Source organism: Ranitomeya imitator, chromosome 2 (genome assembly GCF_032444005.1).
Source record: "Ranitomeya imitator isolate aRanImi1 chromosome 2, aRanImi1.pri, whole genome shotgun sequence".
Classification (NCBI taxonomy): domain Eukaryota; kingdom Metazoa; phylum Chordata; class Amphibia; order Anura; family Dendrobatidae; genus Ranitomeya; species Ranitomeya imitator.
This window is the reverse complement of record NC_091283.1, coordinates 502,084,016-502,109,480: the sequence shown is the minus strand read 5'-3', so window position 1 is coordinate 502,109,480 and position 25,465 is coordinate 502,084,016. Positions and strand designations below refer to the sequence as shown.

At 41.7% G+C, this 25,465-nt stretch overlaps 1 protein-coding gene across 2 annotated transcripts in view; it reads right to left on the bottom strand.

The window, feature by feature from the left end:
* The window catches only part of LOC138664682 (keratin, type I cytoskeletal 17-like), a 31,450-nt gene extending 20,215 nt beyond the window's left edge, over window positions 1–11,235 (bottom strand). For both annotated transcript variants that reach the window (XM_069751588.1, XM_069751589.1), the window contains exons 1-3: window positions 10,852–11,235; window positions 9,825–9,907; window positions 1,151–1,307 (exon numbers count right to left, since the gene is read on the bottom strand). In XM_069751588.1, coding sequence (XP_069607689.1) covers window positions 1,151–1,307; window positions 9,825–9,907; window positions 10,852–11,202 — 591 coding nt within the window. In that variant the 5' untranslated portion in view covers window positions 11,203–11,235. The remainder of the gene's footprint in view (window positions 1–1,150; window positions 1,308–9,824; window positions 9,908–10,851) is intronic.
* Between the last annotated feature and the right edge of the window lie 14,230 nt (window positions 11,236–25,465).

The following is a 25,465-nucleotide window of genomic DNA, read 5'->3' as shown; positions in this document are numbered from 1 at the left end:
GGGGGAAATTGTGTGTAAATGGGTTAGTAACTGGCTTAGTGATAGAAAGCAGAGGGTGGTTATAAATGGTATAGTCTCTAACTGGGTCGCTGTGACCACTGGGGTACCGCAGGGGTCAGTATTGGGACCTGTTCTCTTCAACATATTCATTAATGATCTGGTAGAAGGTTTACACAGTAAAATATCGATATTTGCAGATGATACAAAACTATGTAAAGCAGTTAATACAAGAGAAGATAGTATTCTGCTACAGATGGATCTGGATAAGTTGGAAACTTGGGCTGAAAGGTGGCAGATGAGGTTTAACAATGATAAATGTAAGGTTATACACATGGGAAGAAGGAATCAATATCACCATTACACACTGAATGGGAAACCACTGGGTAAATCTGACAGGGAGAAGGACTTGGGGATCCTAGTTAATGATAAACTTACCTGGAGCAGCCAGTGCCAGGCAGCAGCTGCCAAGGCAAACAGGATCATGGGGTGCATTAAAAGAGGTCTGGATACACATGATGAGAGCATTATACTGCCTCTGTACAAATCCCTAGTTAGACCGCACATGGAGTACTGTGTCCAGTTTTGGGCACCGGTGCTCATGAAGGATATAATGGAACTAGAGAGAGTACAAAGGAGGGCAACAAAATTAATAAAGGGGATGGGAGAACTACAATACCCAGATAGATTAGCGAAATTAGGATTATTTAGTCTAGAAAAAAGACGACTGAGGGGCGATCAAATAACCATGTATAAGTATATAAGGGGACAATACAAATTTCTCGCTGAGGATCTGTTTATACCAAGGAAGGTGACGGGCACAAGGGGGCATTCTTTGCGTCTGGAGGAGAGAAGGTTTTTCCACCAACATAGAAGAGGATTCTTTACTGTTAGGGCAGTGAGAATCTGGAATTGCTTGCCTGAGGAGGTGGTGATGGCGAACTCAGTCGAGGGGTTCAAGAGAGGCCTGGATGTCTTCCTGGAGCAGAACAATATTGTATCATACAATTATTAGGTTCTGTAGAAGGACGTAGATCTGGGGATTTATTATGATGGAATATAGGCTGAACTGGATGGACAAATGTCTTTTTTCGGCCTTACTAACTATGTTACTATGTTACTATGTTACTATGGTATCTAGCTAAATTAATACCTCTTCATGGTTCTTCTTTAGACTCGCAATCTCTTCCTTTAGACTCTCAAGTTGAGTTACAAGATTGGCTTTAGAAAAGTTTAATTCATCTAGTAGTCTTCTTAGACCACAGATATCTGATTCCACAGTCTGACGAATGATGGCCTCATTCTCATACCTGCAATGGAACAACTTATGCACATAATTCAGATAGCGATAATGCATGGGAAAATATAATGAAGGTTAGATAGGATAAAGATTTGCAGCTTAATTTAATGTACATTCTTACATTTCTTACCATTGTAGTCCAGCTCAGGAGATGTAGCTACAGAATTAACCCAGAGCAGCTAAGCTTTACTCATTCTATAACACTCACAGAAATGTATGGGAGTTACTAAAACAGCATAGGACAGTCATTCCAAGAAGAATCATTTTTGAACTTTTTTTTCACCTTTAACGTCACACTTAATCTATAGAAATCCATTGAGGGGGAGGTGAAAAAAAACTGAAATAATTTTGAGTGGGAGGCGAAAATGCAAAATAATGTGATTGCATAAGTGTAAACACCTTTTTAAAATTAAGGATGTGATTGTGTTCAGAATTAGCCAATCACTTTGAAACTCATGTTAAATAGTACTGCACTGCTACTATCATTTATAGTAATTCTGATTAACCCCATATAAAGTTTAGCTGTTTTACTACGATTTTCCTAACATTTTATTAGTTACATTTTACAGAAAAAGCTATGGTCTATAAACAGCTTACAACACAACAATGGAATCTCATTGTTGGAAGTTATCAGTCAGGAGAAATACAGTGTGTCCGTAAAGTCATGGCGCACTTTTGACCAGTCACTGGAAAGCAACAAAAAACAATAGAAACGTGAAATCTGCTCCAAATAAAAGAAAAACTCTCCCAGTTTCATACCTATTCAGTGCAGTTTGATGTGGGCTCCATGTGTTGCCCTACACACATCTTGCCACACACGGGTAAGGACGTCTGGTGTAACAGAGTGAATAACGTCTGTGATTCTCTATTTAAAGTGATTAATGTCATTGATACGTTCAACGTGCACATGTTGCATCACAAAACTCCAAAAGTAAAAGTCTAAGGGCGTCAGATCTGGGGATCATAGTGGCCATGGCTTGACAGAACGCCTGCCTATCCGGCGGAATATTCTATCCAGAAACTCATGAACAATGGTGGTGTACTGTGGAGGAGCGAAGTCCTGTTGAAAGATGACCCCTTCTGGAAATTGTGGCACTGCATACAATTCCAACATGTCAAGATATGTGTTTGCCATCACAGACCACTCCGTGAAAAAAAATGGGCCTATCACCTTATCATGCATCAGGCCACACCACACGTTCACTTTAGGAGTATTATGTTCATACTCAACCTAGGCATGAGGATGTTCAGCAGCCCATATTCGGACGTTACAGAGATGAACATGTCCACAGATATGGACGGACGCCTCATCGCTAAACACAATCTTGTGCGGGTGAATAATCCTAGGACATATGCCTACTCATGTTATTCAGCAACATACGGATCTTTATCTCGCATTGATGTGGCTTTGGGAAATGGGGGGGTGAATAATCTAATACATGAGGTGGAGTATAGGCCTAGAGTAATATCGGACCATAGCCCAGTACTGGTCTCAGTACAAATGACTGGGAAGAGTGGTCTGACGGGGTTGGGATGGAAATTTCACCCCTCCTGGCTACAGTATTTGGATATGGAACAGGTGGGAACTGAACTCGGGGAGTTTTTCAGGATTAATGAAGGGAGTGCGGGGAATCTTGTAGTGTGGGACACCATGAAGGCATACCTGAGAGGAATTTTATTCCGGGACATCTCGAGACATAAAACTAAGTCTAAAATTCAAGACAATGCAGTGATGGAGGAACTGAGGGTGGCGGAAGAGACACTGGCCTCTCAGAATTCAAGAGAAGCGCAACTTCGTATGAGGGCGGCTCAGGTAGCGGTCGATGAACTCCATATGCGTAGGGCAGATAGGTTGAGAGCCTTTCAAAAGGAAACATTTTATTCTGAGGGAGAGAAGGTAGGACATTTGCTCTCGGTGGTGGTTTCTGCGCAGCGGGATTCTTCACATGTATACTCCATAAGAACAGAGGAAGGTAAAACGGTTACTCAGGGGGGGGGGAATTTTAGACGTTTTTCGGAGATTTTATAGTAAATTATATTCCTCTAGGGTGGATAAAAGTCCTGAGGAAATGAATAGATATCTGAAAGAGGTTGACTTACCCAGACTAGGTAGAGAGGAAAGGGAGTGGATGGATAGACCGCTTGGGGAGGAAGAATTGAAGGCGGCTTTGGCGGATATGGCGGGGGGCAAGGCTCCGGGGACGGACGGTATCCCAGTAGAGGTTTATAAAATTCTTAATGCAGAGTTAATGCCCAAATTGGAGCGAGTGTTCTCTGAGTCGTTGGAGAGGGGAGTGCTGCCTCCATCAATGAGAGAGGCCATTGTGGTGGTTATTCCTAAAGCTGATAAAGATCCTCAACAGCCGGAGTCGTATAGACCAATTTCACTTCTAACGGCTGACATAAAGATTTTGGCGAAGGCCCTGGCGAACAGGCTGTCCCAAGTGATCGATAAATTGATTCACCCAGACCAGTCTGGCTTTATGCCCAATAAATCCACGGCAATTAACTTGAGAAGGCTATTTTTAAATATGCAAATTCCTGCAGACAATGCCGGAAAAAGAGTTGTGGTATCTTTAGATGCCCACAAGGCCTTTGATTGTGTGGAGTGGAGTTACTTGTGGTCGGTACTGGATCGCCTGGGGTTTGGTCCAAAATTCATCTCCTGGGTTAAGTTGCTGTACTCGTTCCCAACGGCAAAAATTAGAGTTAATAATAATTTGTCAGAGAGTTTCCCGCTGTTTAGGGGTACCAGACAGGGGTGTCCGCTGTCCCCGTTGCTCTTCGCTCTGGCCGTGGAGCCGTTAGCGGCTAAAATAAGAGGTGCTCAGGAGGTCAGAGGTTTCATCTATGGTAGGAGGGAAGACAAAATTGCATTATATGCTGACGATATTTTGTTGTTCCTGGAGGATTCTGAAAGGTCCCTGTGCAATGCGGTTGCTTTGATTGAGGAGTTTGGTCGGTTTTCGGGTCTCACAATAAACTGGGATAAGTTTTGTATGTTGTTGATTGAGGGGGACAGTATTGGCAGTGGAGAGAGGGCGATAACCACAAAATTAAAGATTGTTCAAAAATTCAAATATTTGGGTATTCAGATTGCTCTTCCTCTAACTACCTTTGAGGAACTGAATTTAAGTCCATTAATGCAGAAAATTCGTACCAAGATTGCGGCATGGAACAAATTACATTTATCGGTGGTTGGTAGGGTGAACCTCTTAAAGATGATTGTAATGCCACAGTTGTTGTACGTGCTACATAACTCTCCCATTTGGATTACACAATGCAGATTCCGTAAGATTAGGTCTTTGTTTGGGGAATTAATATGGGGAGGAAAGAGTCCTAGGTTTAAACAGGAGATACTTCAGAGGGCCAAAACAGAGGGGGGTCTTGCACTTCCTAATCCATGGCTATACTTCTTAGCAGCACAGTGTCAACATCTCAAAGGATGGGGGGAGGAGGCAGGGAGTGTGCAAATACCTAATAGCTTGAGGTTCTTACTACAGGCAGACATTTTGAGTGACAGTTTGGAGGGAGGACAATTCAAAAAAATGGGTTCACAGGGGTGCACTATCAAATTAATTCACAGAGTATGGGAAAAAGTCAAACTCATTAAGGAAGTGAGTGGGTTCACCAGATTCTCGCCTATTTGGGACAACATTTATCTACCGGAATTTAGGCAGAGGGAGGGTTTTCACTTTTGGTCTGCAGCAGGTATTAAACGGCTGGGGCAGCTGATAAGTCAAGGCAGACTTAAAACATTTGAGGAGTTGCAGGAAGAATTTCAGTTGCCACGGTCTGAATTGTTCCAGTATAATCGTATCTCTCATGCTTATCAGGCACAGAATAAAAGGGGAGCCATAGTGGTACAGATTGATCTCATGCTCGACTATATCCTTAAGAATAGCTGCACGAAGGGGGCGATTTCAGAAATATATGGGTTTCTACTTTTTTCTTTCCTGGAAAAATATCCCATCCGAGCCAAAGGGAAATGGGAAGCTGAATTGGGAATAATTGACAATGATAGATGGGAGTCGGTCCTAGAATATGTGCCCAAGATATCAATGAGTGAACCAGGCAGGCTATCACAGTTATTCGTAATCCATAGGGCCTATAGAACCCCTGACAGGTTGTTCAAGGCTGGGCTTAGGCAGAACTCGGAATGCCCTCGGTGCTCACAATCCCAGGCGGGGATATTGCATATGATGTGGCACTGCCCTAGACTGTCCTCCTTCTGGATAGTTGTTTTAAATCGTATTGAACTGGTGTATGGATGTTCTATCCCTAGGGTTCCACTGACTTGCATATTGGGATATGTGGAGGAAATTGTTACGGACAACATGTTTAAAATAGCTATTGCACGATTGTTATTCATTGCTAGGAAATTGATCGCCAAATTTTGGATTAGAGAGGAACCTCCAACAAGAAGAGACTTTCTTAAGCAAGCGGAGCATATACTTACTTTGGAGAAAAGTATCTACACCAAAAGGAATAAGCTGGACATCTTTCACAAGCTGTGGCAACCGTGGATGGACTTGAATTAGGATGATAAATGAGAATATAGGGAACCTAGTATTCAATGGAAATATAACGGATGTTTATTCAAATGTTTGTATGATGATGGGAAGTGGGGTGGCTCTGGCTGAGGTCTCTGGGGTTGGGCGGGGTGGGGGGGCTCTGGGTCGGGGGGAAAAAGTTATCTGTAAATGTTTAATGAAACATTGTCATGAGAAATATTCTGATTGTTTATTCTTTGCGGATAATAAAAATCTATCTGATAAAAAAAAAAACACAATCTTGTGCAAAAATCTTGCATCATTGTCGATCTCTTGAAACATATCTGTAGCAAATTCGCATTGTTTGGGTCTATCCGTCGGTTTCATAGCATGCAACAGCCGTCTTTAACACCTTATGAACTGTAGTCTTGCTTATTCCTATGTGGTGGCGCTTCGTTATAAACGCGCCAATATTTACGTAGCACTTTGGTCACGGATTCAAATTTAGCGAGCCATAGAACACACTGAACTTTCCTCTCTACCGTCCACATCTCCGCTGGCATGGAAAACCACACAGCTGGCATAAGCTTGTGGTTGCATGATGTCACAGACCTGGCAGTGTATTAATCAGAGTTCAGTTTATCAGGGGTTAATCTGACTGGGGGCTCAGCAAATGCTTAAATGAGTTTGTGTTGTTTGATTGGTTATTGTTATCTCTCCTCATGAACAGGTCTGATATGATTGGGACAGAGAAAGGGTGCCAAAATGTAAACTATAAATAGATCCTGTGACTGGTCAAAAGAACACAATGACTTTACGGACATACTGTATATAAATCATTTTCCAAAGCATTAGATATACCATGGATGACTGTGAAGACAGTCATAAAGAAGTCAATTAAATTGGGCACAACAGTGACATTACCTTGAACTGGATGTCCCTCAAAAACTGGTGAAAATGCAAAAAGAAAATTGGTCTGGGATGCTTACTAGAGGCCTGGAGCAACATTAAAGGAGCTGCAGCGATTTCTGTCAAGTACTGATTGTGGGTCTGAAGTTCTTTTGGTGATGCACAATGTTGGCTTTGCATCAAACATACTTTTTGGAATTATGGCCAAAAAGTTCAACTTTTGTCTCTTCAGACTATAATACTTTTTTCTACATGCTTTTGGAAGATTTGATGCAGGTTTTAGCAAAATATAGCTGAGTTTAGATATTTTTCTTTGTAAACTTTGTAAATGAAGGTAACATTGTGTATCACAAAAAGAACATCAGACCCGTAGTAAAGCATGGTGGAGGCAACATTATGCTTTCAGGCTGTTTCTCAGCAGCTGTAAGTGGGGATTTAGTGAACAAGGAAGAAATTATTAACAGTGGTAAATATTAGTTACTTTTGTCACAAAACCTGCTCTGCTAAAAACAGAAGATAATGAGGAATTATACCTTTCAGCACGACAATAACTCATACCTCCAAATCAACAAAATAATGATTTTGACAGAATATAAATAGTGGCAAAAGGTCTGAAACAATTCCACTTGATATAATTTTTTCTACGTGCCAAAAACCAGGCATTTTAACAGGGTGTGTAGATGGATTATATATATATACCGTCGCAGCTACAGCCACAAAATTTTGTACAGTCACATGTCTGGACCCGGAGAGCATCACAGGCTATGTTGTAAGGTGAAATTTTAACCCCGCGCGTTTCAATTCACCAAACAATTTTGCCCCTATCTACATAATGGGGAAAAAGTGAAAGGAAAAGTGTTGGAGGCAAATTGACAGCTGCCAGATGTGAACAAGGGGGACTTAAAGAGTGGGAGCGATGGCGCCAAAGAGTATATACCATACAGTTGCTAAGGTGGGGCCCCGACATGGGATACTCACCACACACGGGGATATGAACACACACACAAAATGCGCCACACACTACCACGTGCTTGAACACATATACCACCCTCAGCACACATTTCACCACACATACACCAACCTCGCCACATAAAAGTTGAAACACAAAAGTCGCCACTCAAAACTCTCCACACGCAAAACTCGCCACATGCAATACTAGGCTCACGCAAAACTCGCCATACGTGCAAAACTCACCTCATGGAAAACTCGCCACAGGTGGAAAAATTGCAGACGCAGAAAAATTGCCACATGCACAAAAGTATCAGCACATGCAAAAGTTGCCTCACACAAAACTTGCACATACTCAAAACGCACCACACATAGAACTCGCCATGCGCAAAACTCGCCATGCGCAAATCTTGCTGCACACAACTTGCTACACTAACCTGTCACATGCAACTCGACACACAAAAAGTTGCTACACGCATGTCGCCACACAAAACTCATCTCACAAAAGTTGCTACATGCATGTCGCCACATGCAACTCAACACACACAACTTGACACATGAAACTTGCCCTAAAACACACACAAGTCTGGTATTATCCTTCAAAAATAAAAATCTGATTAATAAGCAGACAAACTGAAAGATCAACAAATGTACCATATAGGAAATACGGCAGCTGTCAGTCACATGACCTGTCTATTATGTGTATGTGTGAGCTAATATATACTGCCAGAGGGAGGGCTTCCTGTTGGCTGGGGATTTATCAGGCTGCCAATTTAGCTTACAAATACTGAGGTAAAAATACTGACCAAATAACGTGTGAACGCGGTCTAATACAGGAGGAGATGACACACAGATATATACTATATACAGGAGGAGATGACACACAGGTATATACTATATACAGGAGGAGATGAGACACAGGTATATACTATATACAGGGGAGATGACACACAGGTATATACAGGAGGAGATGACATACAGGTATATACTATATACAGGAGGACATGACACACAGGTATATACTATATACAGGAGGAGATGACATACAGGTATATACTATATACAGGAGGAGATGACAACCTGGTATATACTATATACAGGGGAGATGACATATAGGTACATTCTATATACAGGGGCGATGACACACAGATATATACTATATACAGTGGAGATGACACACAGGTATATACTATATACAGGAGGAGATGACACAGGTATATACTATATACAGGAGCAGATGATACACAGGTATATACTATATACAGGAGGAGATGACTTACAGGTACATACTATATACAGGAGGAGATGACACATGTATATACTATATACAGGAGGAGATGACATACAAGTATATACTATATAAAAGAGGAGATGACACATAGGTATATAGAGGAGGAGATGACATACAGCAGATATATACTATATACAGGGGAGATGACATACAGGTATATACTATATACAGGAGATGACATACAGGTATATACTATATATAGGAGGAGATGACATACAGGTATATAGTATATACAGAAGAGATGACATACAGGTATATACTATATACAGGAGGAGATGACACATGGGTATATACAATATACAGGAGGAGATGACATACAGCAGGTGTATACTATTTACAGGGGAGATGACATACAGGTACATACTATGTACAAGAGAAGACATACAGGTGTATACTTTATATAAGGGAGATGACAAACATGTATATACTGAGGTGAAAATGAGGGGTGTGAGGTGAAAATGAAAAGGTGTGAGTGCAAAATGAGAGGAGTGAGGGAAAATAGTGGAGTGATCGGAAAATGACAGATGTGAGGTCGAAATGACAAGTGTTGGGGGGGAATGACAGGAGTGAGGGGGAAAATAAGAGGAGTGAGGGGGAAAATGAGAGGTATAATGGAGAAAATGAGAGGTGTTAGGGAGAAAATGAGAGGCATGATGGGAAAATAAGAGACGTGAGGTGCTATAACTAACCACAGATATTTACTATGCCCAGGCAACACCGGGCTCTTCAGCTAGTATATATATACATATAAATATATATATACACACATAAAAGGATATATATTTATTTATATATATATATATACACACATAAAAGGATATATATTTATTTATATATTGGACGTATACACTGTACCACAAAAAAAACAAACTTTGCCAAAACTTACTTCATTTTGAAATCTTCAGCTGCCAACTTGGCATTGTCAATTTGAAGGACAATTCTGGCATTTTCAGTGCTTTCTGCTAAGATCTAAGGGGGATAAGAGAATACCGATGAAAGTCAAGACTCTAATATTTTTCGTTAAACACTATCCAAGTATGAACATTTTTGCTATCATTACAATGTAAGGTCTAAAATTGAACTCTGCAACTTTATGTTAAACTTGAAATGCTTTTAAATGTAAGACTCAATTCTGAAATTCACAATGATCTATGTTAGGATGCTGTAGCCCTTGGATCAGTGAAATCTTAGCACTTAGAATTAACAATAATATGAGGAAATCTTAAGCAGTGCTCTCTATGCTATTTAGCTTTTTTCTCCAGTATATATTGCAAGTTGTCCTCTTTATCTCCTTAAGTGAGACTGTAGTGATGGCTTCTTTAAATAAACCATGTTCTCTGCTGATGCTGTCCAAATGAGAGAAGCAGAACTTTCTTCTGATGGGTCTGGATCTAAGAGTAATTTTGGAGTGATATATTGTATCATGTTACAGGTGCTAATATGTAATTGACAAAACATACACAAGAATTTAACTTTTTATATTGTATGTCTGCAGCGCTTTACAGTTTTGCACACATTATCATCGCTGTCCCCGATGGGGCTCACAATCTACATTCCCTATCAGTATGTCTTTGGAATGTGGGAGGAAACCGGAGTACCCGGAGGAAACCCACACAAACATGGGGAAAACATACAAACTCCTTGCAGATGTTGACTTTGGCAGAGTGGCTTGTTGGTGAACTCTTTGACAGTCAGCACCTGCCTCAGTTGCCCCCATCTAGCTACACCACTGATTTAAGTTAGACAAAAACTCTAACAAATAGTTTATTAAGTCAATTTTATAATTGCTACTTAAATAGTAAACTAGAAAATACCTTAAAATAATACTATAATCAAAGGAGCCTATTGTCCAAAAATGTACACAACTGCTTTACCCTTTACTTGAGAGACTATGGAATTAATCCATTATTTACCCCTTTCTTGAGTTCTTCTATGATGGCAAAGTATTTGCTATAATCCCCAGGAATCGTCTGCTGCTGGTGATTAATGTACCATTCCTTAATCTTGGATTCAAGCTCAGCATTAGCATTTTCTAGAGCTTTGACTTTGTCCAGGTAGGAAGCCAGTCGGACATTGAGGTTTTGCATGGTCTCCTTCTCTCCTCCATGTAGAAGACCATCATTTCCACCTGCAAAGGCCAAGTTTCCAACTGCGAAGTAGTCAGATCCTTTAGCCTGGTCAAAAGCAAAAGAGCTGGCCCTATGGCTACTGATGCTGCCACCAACAGATGCTCTGACGGATCCACTTTTCCAGCTACAGGACATGGTGTTATATCTGAGATGCTGAGACCTGAGGAATCTTCTGTTAGATTGAACGGCTCAGCCTAGCTAGCATGTACGTATTTATACTTGTAATGGTGGGCGTAGTGTGCTCTTTTCTTAATGTTTTTTTTTTTACCATAAAACAACTCACAAATCCTTATTGGATTAATACAAGTTGTATGTAAAACTAGTTTCTCCATTTTGTTTTCTCAAACCCCCTCAGGCTGTCTGTATTTTGCCCATTGTTATTACTTAGTTTTTTATTGCAGAGATATAAACCTGCCTTCTTTCTATGTCTTTGAAGTTTGCCATTTTTCTTTGTGACACTAAGGACAAACAGAAATAATGTGAAAATAATAATTATCTGGTCTTTTGTATATGATTTTAAAGAAAAAACTGTCTAGACGATTACTAATATTTTACATTTGAAGTTCTCAGTTTCTCAGTTTAGTCCTGTGCGTTTTTATTATTTCCTTGTAGGACAATACATGCCTTTAAATTGATGTAAAAGTCAATCCAATGAACCCTATTTCTACACCTGAGGTTTAAGTTATTACTACTACACCCTTTACTCACTCTTTTAGGGCGTCTCAGGAACCTACCCAGTGTGCACAATTTAGTCCTACAAAAGAAACTAAATTTGAAGATGGCTTCAGTGGATACTTACTCTGTAAGCACCATCCTCGGAACACCACTACATTTAGTGATAAAAGTACCAATATAGACCATGTGCTTGTAATGCTGTCAATCCAAGAGAGACACCTTATTCAGATGGCCATCGTAGGGACACATTTTGCATCTCTAATATGTCTTCTTGTCTCAGCCTAACTGTGGGTTTAATGAAGAACTAACAGCATCATAGGATTGTTTGAGCAAAGGAAAGGATAGTGCACCAGGAAAGTGGTGTCAAACCCTTGATAAATCCACTGATCATTGTTACTGAAGTCAAGATCAAGTCATTATTGACCCCACTACCCTCCATCTCAAGTCCTAACTTAATTATGATATATTATACTGAGACACTGGAAAGTGACCTAGATGAAGCTGCACGCCATACTGGTAGAACATCCCAGCACAGATGATTCAAACTCAGTACACACTACAAACACGTTTTTTTTCGGCGGTGCTCTAGGTGTGACAAACATCTGTGGAGAAAATGTTTCACTGAAGACTTCATTCATTTTAAATGTATGCTCAAAATATATAACTCTACCTTCACCTCACCAAACAAACCTACTTAACCACACTAATCCACTTCTTCATCAGTCCTACAGTGCAGATCTCTATCGGCCACCTCAGCACTGTCAATCTAGCCACTTATTTCAAAGAAAAAAATCACCATTTCCAACAGGAAATTGTCTCCCAATGGCCTAATACAGTTGTGGGAAAAAGTGTTTACCTCTTCTTGATTTGTTATTCTTTTGCATGTTGGTTAAACTTAAATGTTTCAGATCACCAAACAAATTTAAATATTAGACAAAGATAACACAAGTAAACACAAAATTCAGTTTTTAAATGAATGTCTTTATTATTAAGGTAAAAAGAAATCCAAACCTAGTACATGGCCCTGTGTGAAAAGTGATTGCCCCTCCCCTTTAAAACATAAATTGCCTGTGGTTTATCACATCTTTGGAGAAATCATTTAAATAGGACCTGCCTGACAGAGTGAAGTAAGCCAATAGTTCCTCAAAAGTTAGACATAATGCCGCTATCCAAAAATATTCTGAAACAAATTAAAAACAAAGTAGTTGAGATCTATCAGTCTGGAAAAAGGTTATAAAGCCATTTCTAAAGCTTTGGGACTCCAGCAAACCACAGTGAAAACCATTATCCACTAATGGTGAAAACTGAAAACATGGAACTGTGGTGAACTGAACCCTCCTGGTAGTGGGTGGCCAACCAAAAGTACCCCAAGAGTGCAGCAATGACTCATCCAAGGAGTCACAAGAGACCCCACAGCAACATTCAAATAACTGCAGGCCTGACCTGCCTCAGTTAACATCAGTGTTCATGAATACCACCATATGAAAAAAACTGCACAAAAATGGCCTGCATGGCAGAGTTCCAAGACAAAAATCACTGCTGTGTAACAAGAATATAAAGGCTTGTCTCAGTTTTTCTAGGAAGCATCTTAATGGTCCCCAAGAATTTTGGGAGAATTCTCTGTGAACTGATGAGACAAATGTTCAACTTTTTGGAAGGTGTATATCCCATTACATTTGGGGTAAAAGTAAAACAGCATTTCAGAAAAGGTACATCATACCAACAGTAAAATATGGTGGTGGCAGTGTGATGGTCTGGGGCTGTTTTGCTGCTTCAGGACCTGGAAGACTTGAAGTGGTAAATGGAACCATGAATTCTGCTGTCTACCAAAAAATCCTGAAGGAGAATATCCAGCCATCTGTTTGTGACCTCAAGCTGAAGCGCACTTGGTTTATGCAGTGGGGCAATGATCCAAAACACACCAGCTAGTTCATCTCGGAATGGCTTAATAAAAACAAAATTAAGACTTTAGAGTGGCCTAGTCAAAGTCCTGACCTTAAGCTAATTGAGTTGCTGTGGCATGACCTTAAAAGGGTGCTTCATGCTTGGAAACCCTCCAATGTGGCTGAATTACAACAATTCTGCAAAGATGAGTGGGCTAAAATTCTTTCAGAGCATTGTAAAAGACTCATTGCCAGTTATCACAAACACTTGATTGCAGTTGTTGCTGCTAAGGGTGGTCCAACCAGTTATTAGGTTTAGAGGGCAATCACTTTTTCACACAGGGCCCTGTAGGTTTGGATTTCTTTTAGGTGTCGCAAATATACAAAAGAATATGAAATCAGGAAGGGGTAATCATGTTTTCAAAGCAGAGCCAGGTCACATTCTGTGCCAGTTATTGTGAGTCGCCCGCCAAGACTGTGGGGTACTCGGTGCCGGGTCCGGTACTTAAAGGGATGTGTCACGGCGGCGGCGACCCGGTCCATGGCCCTGGGCGCCCATGTTAAAGGGACGGTCTTTAAAGGGGTTTTTGAAATAAAGGAATGTTCATGACACCACCTGTGGTATTCGGTCAGGGGTGACCGACGCTGCTTAAAAGGGTCCTCTGGGATGATGTTATGGCAGCCAGATGGTATAACTTCCCACAAGTGAAGTAGATCCCCAGGGCTCCCGTGTGTAGATGGAGATGGTGTAATAAGAAACAGAGGACACAAGATTGCAGTCTTTTTACCTCTTTACTGCAGCAATTCAGGCATCCACAGTCCAGGGTACCGGATAACAAGTACTGGTGGTGGTCCGGCCGGCTTGGAAGCAAGTTGGGATTTTCCCTTACCAGGTTGGATTAGAAGCCTTCCCTCTAGCGCTGTGGTGTAGTTCCTTCCTGCCTATAGCTGTCCAACAAGGTCCTCACTAGTTTTCGGTCCTTTATATAAGTGGGACACTAACCTGTATGACAGGTGGCTCGAGCCTTTTTACAGGGTCTCTATCATGACCCAAGCTCTATACGCCACTGTGTCTTCAGGTGTTAGGGTGGCCAAGTGACCTGTAGTACAGTTGTCCTGCCAGTTTCTGCTGTGAGTCTTAGAGCCCCTCACAACCTCGGTATTCTGGCCACCCTAGTCTGTGCTCTGTCAAGAGCTAGCTAAATTGCAGCTATTCTCCTGTGGTCTTAACTTCGCCTTTGCCTCTTTTCTCTTTCAGTCTCTTTTTCAGTTTCTCTGTTCTGTCTTTCCTTCCCAGGAGCTGCACACTCCAGGTCTTATTCTTCACAAGTCGCTCTCCTCTCACCAACTCCTAAGGGTATGTGTCCACGTTCAGGATTGCATCAGGATTTGGTCAGGATTTTATGCAGGTAAAATCCTGACTAAATCTGCACCTGAGGTCACTGGCAGGTCACCTGTGCTGTCCTTGCGTTTTTTCTGCAATGTAAGGACATGCTGCGTTCTTAAAAGACGCGTCCCATGTGCGTTTCTGCGGGTCTGCCGCATGCGTCTTTTAATGCATATTGGAGACAGGATTTCATGAAATCCCCTCCACTATGCTGTAACATCTGGACACTGCGTTTTTGACGCTGCGGCTCAACGCAGCGTCAAAAACGCAGCGTTTCCTGAACGTGGAAACATACCCTCACTCTTCCTAACTGCCTAGCAACTGACTCTTCCTCCAGACCAGAGGGAGCAGCTCCCCTGAAGTCGGGTGTAGAGCTCCCCCTTCTGGCCTGAAGTCAGAATGGTGTTGTATGTGCTGATTACCTGGTAAATGGATCCTTCCCCCTTCCAAGCGTGACATGACTCTCCCCGTGAGGAAAGCAATGCTACTGTAACAACTGGTTACCTGGTGTTAGGAGTCTAGTTTCCTCTGCTGCACAGGGGGAATCTCGATCCGTGTCTGCTGCGGTCTCCCATTCTGCATCGGCCGCAGTGGAGCCTGCTTAGCGGAGACGTCGCTCCCAGCATCTCACTAAGACTGATTCTGAGCAAAGGGTTACTACTGCCTCTCCAGGCTCTGCTATTGTACCCTCCTGCACTGATCTGCGGCGAGCAGGCTTTTCTGGGACTTAGTCCTACTTTGCACACACTGAACATGCCCAGGGCAAGATCTCTCAGTGGAGATCTAGGGTCACATGCTCAGGTACTGCAGCGACTTCCATTGGTCCTTCTCACGGAAGGTCCTGTAGGTGCTAGGACTAAGTTCTGCTTTGCACACTGAGCATGCCCAGGGCAAGATCTCTCAGTGGAGATCTAGGGTCACATGCTCAGGTACTGCAGCAATTCCATTGGTCCTTCTTTGAAAGGTCCTATACGTGCTGCAGCAATTTAAGGCTCGCATGGCCGCACGGCCATGCGCTAGTATCCTCTTATGTTATGTGCTTTGCGCCAGTGTGGTCATGTGTTTGAATGTGTTCAGGGACCCGGCTGAAATAAGCCCCTAGAATGCTGGCACCTCCAGCAAGGAGTTTTGTGTGCATGCATGACCACTCACTGCTCACATCTGGGTAGTTGGCCTGTGCCTCTGTGAAAGTCTAACAGGGCACAGAGCTTTGCCTTCTCGGCTGCTCTGTGAATCTAACAGAGCTGGTTTATACCGCCATATAGTGCCGCCATTTATTTAGCAGCAGGTTCTTTCCTGCACGGTGGATCCCGGGTTGCGAACGCACCAATCTCACTTAATAAATATATTCAGTGCATTCCGCCAACCCTAACACCTGGGGTGTTACAATTGCACTAGTTGCCCATCTTTTACAAAGTACAATTTAAACTTAATACTCACCCACAAAGCCCTCCACAGTTCTGCACCATCCCACATCTCTTTCAATTCTGTCTTCTACCCTAACTGTGCTCTCCATTACCTAATAACCTATGACTAGCATCCACTATAGTTTCAACCTCAAACTCCCACACTTCACTCTAGCTGCATCAGTTCACTGTAGTGCTCTATCCCAGAGAATCCAGTTAAGTCACAGTATTCACAGTTTTAAGTAATACCATAACGGCACATTTCCATAGACTGGACAGTTACCTCACCTTACCTGACCAGTCTAACTATTCCCTGTTCTCCATTATTAACGTTTCCTCAAAATCTAGTCCCTCTGATCATCCATTTTCACAACCTCCATGCACTCAAGAGCACTGTTGATTTTTACTCATACAGAAACTGGCAGGTGATATGTAGTGTTATTTGAATGTTCCCTCTAAATTGTAAAGTACTGTGGAATAAGTTGGTGCTATGACAATAACATTTTTATTATAAGTCAAAACCATTCATCCAATTGTAGTTGGCCAATTAGGTAAATCAGCTGATTGTGGTACCTAAAGGATAATGTAAGGCAGCCGGGAAGGCAGTAATGGTTACTGGTAGGATTCTGGTACCTTGGATACCCGTGGGCATTGGGGAGGATTTCCAGTGGATGGGGGCTGATCTCTCTTGTGTCTCTATGCGCAAGCGTGCCCCTCTTGCTTCCAGGCAAACTTGAGCATGGATGTACCTCATTCCAGTGGACCAGCCTCAGGGCATGGTGTAGTTAGGAAGCGGGACGCCTTTGCTTCCAGCAATAACACTATTCAGGGGTGCTGAGACGCTGGGCTCCCCAGCATCAGCTGTGGCCAGGAAACATGTCTCCTGGTTCAGTTATGTGGGCGTTACCTCAGCGGTATCAGGTGATCCATGAGTGGGATGTTTAAACCCATCATATCATCTTGTTCATTGCTGATTTTTCCGTTGCGCTTCAGTTGTATGGTTGGCGGTCCTTTGGTGAGTATCTCCTTGGTTTGTCTCTGACTCTGGTGTATGGTGCCCTCTGGTTCCTACATCTGTTTTATGCTCTCTAACTATTAAAGTTTGTTTGCTAGGTTCGTTTCTACCTTACCGGTATAGTTTATTAGTGTGTTTGACCCAACTGTGGCCAGTGTGCCCAGCCACTGGCCACTCCCCCATTGGCACCTGGGAAGGGCTGTGCAAAAGTCCCCCTCTCTTTAGTAGGAGTGGGTGAAGAATACCCCAGTCCTCAGGGGTCTGTGTCTGGCATACTACTGTTGCTGGCCTTCAGTCCAGTCATATCATCACTACTCGAGTGTCACAGAAAATCACAGAAGGTCTGGAAGAACTCAGTTCACAGATAAAAGCTAAAAGGAATACTAGATACAAAAATTAAATGTGAGGTCTGACAGCAGGCCGGTGCCAGAATGTTTTAATAAAATCTAATTAACTTTGATAGGAATGAAACTTAAGCAATGTGGACATGGTTCCTTAAGACTCATGTAGACAGGAATTTCCTAGTATCCAACGGATCGATTTTCAGTAGTATTTTGGATCAGATTTGCTTCAGTGTTTGGTCAGTGTGTCAGTTTTTACCACTTGAGTTTCATGAGTATGAGAAGTTTTCTTAAAGGGGTGGTCCAAAGACCAAAGTTATTTTCATTCTAAATCACTATCTATTTAGAACAATAATCTAAACTATTTTCTCATATACTTGTATTGAATATTCCCAATTATTCCCTTTTTTCCTACTTCCTTTTTGATGACTCTTTGTTTGAGCATGCCAGAGCATGCAGGGATACTCAAATGAAGCATCATTAGGGGGCAGGGACTGCAGTCACTGCCGCAACGTTTGCCCTAACCTTAAAAAGAAGTGTCAGTGAGGCTCATCTCAGGGGCTGGCCTAATCCCTGTGCTCTGTGCACTATGCAGTGGGCACAGTGACAGCATGCGCTGTGTTGTCTACTTAGCAGTAACAAGCCAGCAACTGGGACTCTCAAATGGAGCATCACCAAAAAGGAAGTAAAAAAAAAAAGAAAAGAAAAGCAGTCAGTGTAGTTAGGGAATGATAGGGAATGTTTAGTGCAAGTTTAATAGAAAATAGTTTAGATTCTGGCACTAAGTAAATAGGGATTCAGAATGAAAATGACTTTGCTTTCAGAAAACCCCTTTAAGCTTCTATCAAACAAACATAAAAATCTGACAGAGATGCCATTCAAGTGCTATTCAACTTATCCATGAACCTACAGACTTACATTTGTGAGTTTTATCCATGAGACAGATCAAAATCAGACATATCCTGGTACGGACCACTCTATCCGCCATAAAAATATGGATATGTGAACTACAATAGGTACTATTCATGAAAAACATCAGTGCAATGTCCAAATTATCCAGAATCTAGGGTCGCTCCCTTCTGTGGTTGCTATAATATGATAGATGTATAAAGTGTATGAGAGTAATATAGAAATCACTCTCTTTACAAATAAATAGAGCAGGACGGTGGATAGGAGGACAAATTCACTGCAATTCAGAAGGCATCAGCGTAAAGGGAATCTGACAACTGATACACGGTGTAATCCAGAGGATGATGGATAGTCACAAGCCATGAAACAAAGAAGAACTGCTTACATTTTTGCGCCAGAAGCAGTGTGAAAGACTGGTGGAAAGCATGCCAAGACGCATGAAAACTGTGATTAAAAATCATGGTTATTCCACAAAATATTGATTTCTGAACTCTTCCTGAGTTAAAACATTAGTATTGTTGTTTCTAAATGATTATGAACTTGTTCTGTTTGCATTATTTGAGGTCTGCAAGCAATGCATTTTTTTTTGTTATTTTGACCATTTCTCATTTTCAGAAAATAAATACAAAATGTATTGCTTGGAATTTCAGAGACAAGTTGCCAGTAATTTATAGACTAAAAGAACAATTTACATTTTACTCAAAAATATACCTATAAAGAGAAAAATCAGACAAACTGAAAATTTTGTAGTGGTCTCTTAATTTTTGCCAGAGCTGTATTTCACATAGGACATACTGTAACTGCTGTAAATACATCTCATAGGAGACACTGAGGCTGATGTATATTCTTCCCATAGGAGGCAAAAGACTTCTGTATATACATCATGAAGGGTATGCCAAAGCTGCTGTAAACATCACATAGAACACACTGATACTGGTGTATATACATCACACTGCGATTACTGTATATACATACCAGAGGATACATTTGGAGAGGGGTATATACAGCTCATATGAGACATTGAAACTGATGTATAAACATCACATAAAATTCACTGAGAATGGTGTATGTACAATGGAGAAAATAAGTATTTGATACACTGAAGATTTTGCAAGTTTTCCCAACTACAAAGAATGGAGAGGTCTGTAAGTTTTATTGAAGTTGCACTTTAACTGTGAGAGACGGAATCTAAAAAAAATCCAGAAACTCACATTGTATGATTTTACATAATTAATTTGTCTTTTATTGCATGAAATAAGTATTTGATACAATAGAAAAACAGAACTTAACCCCTTTCTGAGATCTGACGTACTATCCCGTCGAGGTGGGGTGGGCCCGTATGACCACCGACGGGATAGTACGTCATAGCGATCGGCCGCGCTCACGGGGGGAGAGCGGCCGATCGTGGCCGGGTGTCAGCTGACTATCGCATGATCGCGGTGTGCCGGCAGTATAGGGAAGCATCGCGCAGGGAGGGGGCTCCCTGCGGGCTTCCCTGAGACCCCCACAGCAATGCGATGTGATCGAGTTGCTGCGAGGGTCTCTTACATCCTCCTTCTCCTTGCAGGCCCGGATCCAAGATGGCCACGGCATCCGGGTCCTGCAGGGAGGGAGGTGGCTTCACAGCGCCTGCTCAGAGCAGGCACTGTGAAGCCTGCAGCTGTGCATGTCAGATCGCTGATCTGACACACTGCACAGCAAAGTGTCAGATCAGTGATCTTACACTATAACATGATGCCCCTGGGGCAATGTTATAGTGTAAAAAAATTAAAGAAATTCCCCAAAAATTCCCCCCCCCCAAAAAAAAAGAAAAATATTGTTCCTATAAATACAGTGGGGCAAAAAAGTATTTAGTCAGTCAGCAATAGTGCAAGTTCCACCACTTAAAAAGATGAGAGGCGTCTGTAATTTACATCATAGGTAGACCTCAACTATGGGAGACAAACTGAGGAAAAAAAATCCAGAAAATCACATTGTCTGTTTTTTTAACATTTTTTTTGCATATTATGGTGGAAAATAAGTATTTGGTCAGAAACAAACAATCAAGATTTCTGGCTCTCACAGACCTGTAACTTCTTCTTTAAGAGTCTCCTCTGTCCTCCACTCATTACCTGTAGTAATGGCACCTGTTTAAACTTGTTATCAGTATAAAAAGACACCTGTGCACACCCTCAAACAGTCTGACTCCAAACTCCACTATGGTGAAGACCAAAGAGCTGTCAAAGGACACCAGAAACAAAATTGTAGCCCTGCACCAGGCTGGGAAGACTGAATCTGCAATAGCCAACCAGCTTGGAGTGAAGACATCAACAGTGGGAGCAATAATTAGAAAATGGAAGACATACAAGACCACTGATAATCTCCCTCGATCTGGGGCTCCACGCAAAATCCCACCCCGTGGGGTCAGAATGATCACAAGAACGGTGAGCAAAAATCCCAGAACCACGCGGGGGGACCTAGTGAATGAACTGCAGAGAGCTGGGACCAATGTAACAAGGCCTACCATAAGTAACACACTACGCCACCATGGACTCAGATCCTGCAGTGCCAGACGCGTCCCACTGCTTAAGCCAGTACATGTCCGGGCCCGTCTGAAGTTTGCTAGAGAGCATTTGGATGATCCAGAGGAGTTTTGGGAGAATGTCCTATGGTCTGATGAAACCAAACTGGAACTGTTTGGTAGAAACACAACTTGTCGTGTTTGGAGGAAAAAGAATACTGAGTTGCATCCATCAAACACCATACCTACTGTAAAGCATGGTGGTGGAAACATCATGCTTTGGGGCTGTTTCTCTGCAAAGGGGCCAGGACGACTGATCCGGGTACATGAAAGAATGAATGGGGCCATGTATCGTGAGATTTTGAGTGCAAACCTCCTTCCATCAGCAAGGGCATTGAAGATGAAACGTGGCTGGGTCTTTCAACATGACAATGATCCAAAGCACACTGCCAGGGCAACGAAGGAGTGGCTTCGTAAGAAGCATTTCAAGGTCCTGGAGTGGCCTAGCCAGTCTCCAGATCTCAACCCTATAGAAAACCTTTGGAGGGAGTTGAAAGTCCGTGTTGCCAAGCGAAAAGCCAAAAACATCACTGCTCTAGAGGAGATCTGCATGGAGGAATGGGCCAACATACCAACAACAGTGTGTGGCAACCTTGTGAAGACTTACAGAAAACGTTTGACCTCTGTCATTGCCAACAAAGGATATATTACAAAGTATTGAAATGAAATTTTGTTTCTGACCAAATACTTATTTTCCACCATAATATGCAAATAAAATGTTAAAAAAAACAGACAATGTGATTTTCTGGATTTTTTTTTCTCAGTTTGTCTCCCATAGTTGAGGTCTACCTATGATGTAAATTACAGACGCCTCTCATCTTTTTAAGTGGTGGAACTTGCACTATTGCTGACTGACTAAATACTTTTTTGCCCCACTGTACATTTCTTTATCTAAATAAAAAAACAATAAAAGTACACATATTAGTATCGCCATGTCCGTAACGGCCCCACCTATAAAACTGTCCCGCTAGTTAACCCCTTCAGTGAACGCGGTAAAAAAAAAAACGAAGCAAAAAACAACGCTTTATCATCATAGCGCCAAACAAAAAGTGGAATAACACGCGATCAAAAAGACTGAAATAAATAACCATGGTACCGCTGAAAGCGTCATCTTGTCCCTCAAAAAACGAGCTGCCATACAGCATCATCAGCAAAAAAATAAAAAAGTTATAGTCATCAGAATAAAGCGATGCAAAAATAATTATTTTTTCTTTAAAATAGTTTTTATCGTATAAAAGCGCCAAAACATAAAAAAATGCGGAACGGTATAAACGCCTCCTCCAAAAGAAATTCATGAATAGCTGGTTTTTGGTCATTCTGCCTCACAAAAATCGGAATAAAAAGCGATTAAAAATGGTCACGTGCCCGAAAATGTTACCAATAAAAACGTCAACTCGTCCCGCAAAAAACAAGACCTTACATGACTCTGTGAACCAAAATATGGAAAAATTATAGCTCTCAAAATGTGGTAACGCAAAAAATATTTTTTGTGACGGCTGTCAATCATAAGAATCCGCTAAATAACCCGCTATAAATGTAAATCAAAGCCCCCTTCATCAATGTATTTATTTCCATTTTCCTATTAGGGTTAGGGCTAGGGTCAGGGTTAGGGTTAGGTCTAAGGTCAGGGTTAGGGTTGGGGCTAGGGTTAAGGCTACAGTTAGGGTTGGGGCTGAAGTTAGGTTTAGGGTGGGGGCTAAAGTTAGGGTTAGGGTTTGGATTACATTTACGGTTGGGAATAGGGTTGGGATTAGGGGTGTGTTTAGGGTTACCGTTGAGATTAGGGTTAAGGGGGGTGTTTGGATTAGAGTTTCAGTTATAATTGGGGGGTTTCCACTGTTTAGGCACATCAGGGGCTCTCCAAACGCAACATGGCGTCCGATCTCAATTCCAGCTAATTCTGCGTTGAAAAAGTAAAACAGTGCTCCTTCACTTCCGAGCTCTCTTATGTTCCCACACAGGGGTTTACCCCAACATATGGGGTATCAGCGTACTCAGGACACATTGGACAACAACTTTTGGGGTCCAATTTCTCCTGTTACCCTTGGGAAAATACAAAACTGGGGGCTAAAAAATCATTTTTGTGGGAAAAAAAAGGATTTTTTATTTTCACGGCTCTGCGTTATAAACTGTAGTGAAACACTTGGGGGTTCAAAGCTCTCACAACACACCTAGATGAGTTCCTTAGGGGGTTTACTTTCCAAAATGGTGTCACTTGTGGGGGGGGTTTCAATGTTTAGGTACATCAGTGGCTCTCTAAACGTAACATGACGTCCCATCTCAATTCCAGTCAATTTTGCACTGAAAAGTCAAATGGCGCTCCTTCCCTTCCGAGCTCTGCCATGCTCCCAAACAGTGGTTTACCCCCACATGTAGGGTATCAGCGTACTCAGAACAAATTGTACAACAATTTTTGGGGTCCAATTTCTTCTCTTACCCTTGGGGAAATAAAAGATTGGGGGCGAAAAGATCATTTTTGTGAAAAAATATGACTTTTTATTTTTACGGCTCTGCATTATAAACTTCTGTGAAGCACTTGGTGGGTCAAGGTGCTCACCACACATCTAGATAAGTTCCTTAGGGGGTCTACTTTCCAAAATGGTGTCACTTGTGGGGGGGTTTCAATGTTTAGGCACATCAGTGGCTCTCCAAGGACAACATGGCGTCCCATCTCAATTCCTGTCAATTTTGCATTGAAAAGTCAAATGGCGCTCCTTCTCTTCCAAGCTCTGCCATGCACCCAAACAGTGGTTTACCCCCACATATGGGGTATCAGCGTACTCAGGACAAATTTTACAACAATGTTTGGGGTTACATTTTTTCTCTTACCCATGGGACAATAAAAAATTGGGGGCGAAAAATCATTTTTCTGAAAAAATATGATTTTTTATTTTTACGGCTCTGCATTATAAACTTCTGTGAAGCACTTGGTGGGTCAAAGTGCTCACCACACATCTAGATAAGTTCCTTAGGGGGTCTACTTTCCAAAATGGTGTCACTTGTGGGGGGTTTCAATGTTTAGGCACATCATGGGCTCTCCAAACGCAACATGGCGTCCCATCTCAATTCCAGTCAATTTTCCATTGAAAAGTCAAATGGCGCTCCTTTGCTTCCGAGCTCTGCCATGCACCCAAACAGTGGTTTACCCCCACATGTTGGGTATCAGCGTACTCAGGACAAATTGTACAACAACCTTTGGGGTCCATTTTCTCCTGTTACCGTTGGTAAAATAAAACAAAATGGAGCTGAATTAAATTTTTTGTGAAAAAAAGTTAAATGTTCATTTTAATTTAAACATTCTTAAAAATCCTGTGAAACACCTGAAGGGTTAATAAACTTCTTGAATGTGGTTTTGAGCATCTTGAGGGGTGCAGTTTTTAGAATGGTGTCACACTTGGTTATTTTCTATCATATAGATCCCTCAAAATGACTTCAAATGAGAAGTGGTCCTTAAAAAAATGGTGTTGTAAAAATGAGAAATTGCTGGTAAAACTTTTAACCCTTATAACTCCCTAACCAAAAAAATTTTTGGTTCCAAAATTGTGCTGATGTAAAGTAGACATGTGGGAAATGTTACTTATTAAGTATTTTCTGTGACATATCTCTGTGATTAAATTGCATAAAAATTCAAAGTTGGAAAATTGTGAAATTTTCAAAATTTTCACAAAATTTCTGTTTTTTTCATAATTAAACGCAGGTAATATTATAGAAATTTTACCACTATCATGAAGTACAATATGTCACAAGAAAACAGTGTCAGAATCACCGGGATCAGTTGAAGCGTTCCAGAGTTATAACCTCATAAAGGGACAGTGGTCAGAATTGTAAAAATTGGCCTGGGCATTAACGTGCAAACCACCCTTGGGGGTAAAGGGGTTAATATTTGGTATAAAAACCTTTGTTTTACAGAAGTCATCCTTCTTTTCCTATAGTTCTTGGCCTAGTTTGCACACACTTCAGCAAGGATTTTGGCCCACTCCTTCATACAGATCTTCTCCAGATCTTTTAGGTTTCAGGGCTGTTGCTTGGCAACATTGAGTCTTAGATCCTTCCAAAGGTTTTCCATTGGGGTCAGGTCTGAAGACTGGCTAGGCCACTCCAGGACCTTGAAATGCTTTTTATGGAGCCATTCCTTAATTCCCCTGGCTGTGTGTTTCGGGTTATTGTCATTCTGCAAGACACAACTACGACCCATCTTCAATACTCTTACTGAGGGAAGGAG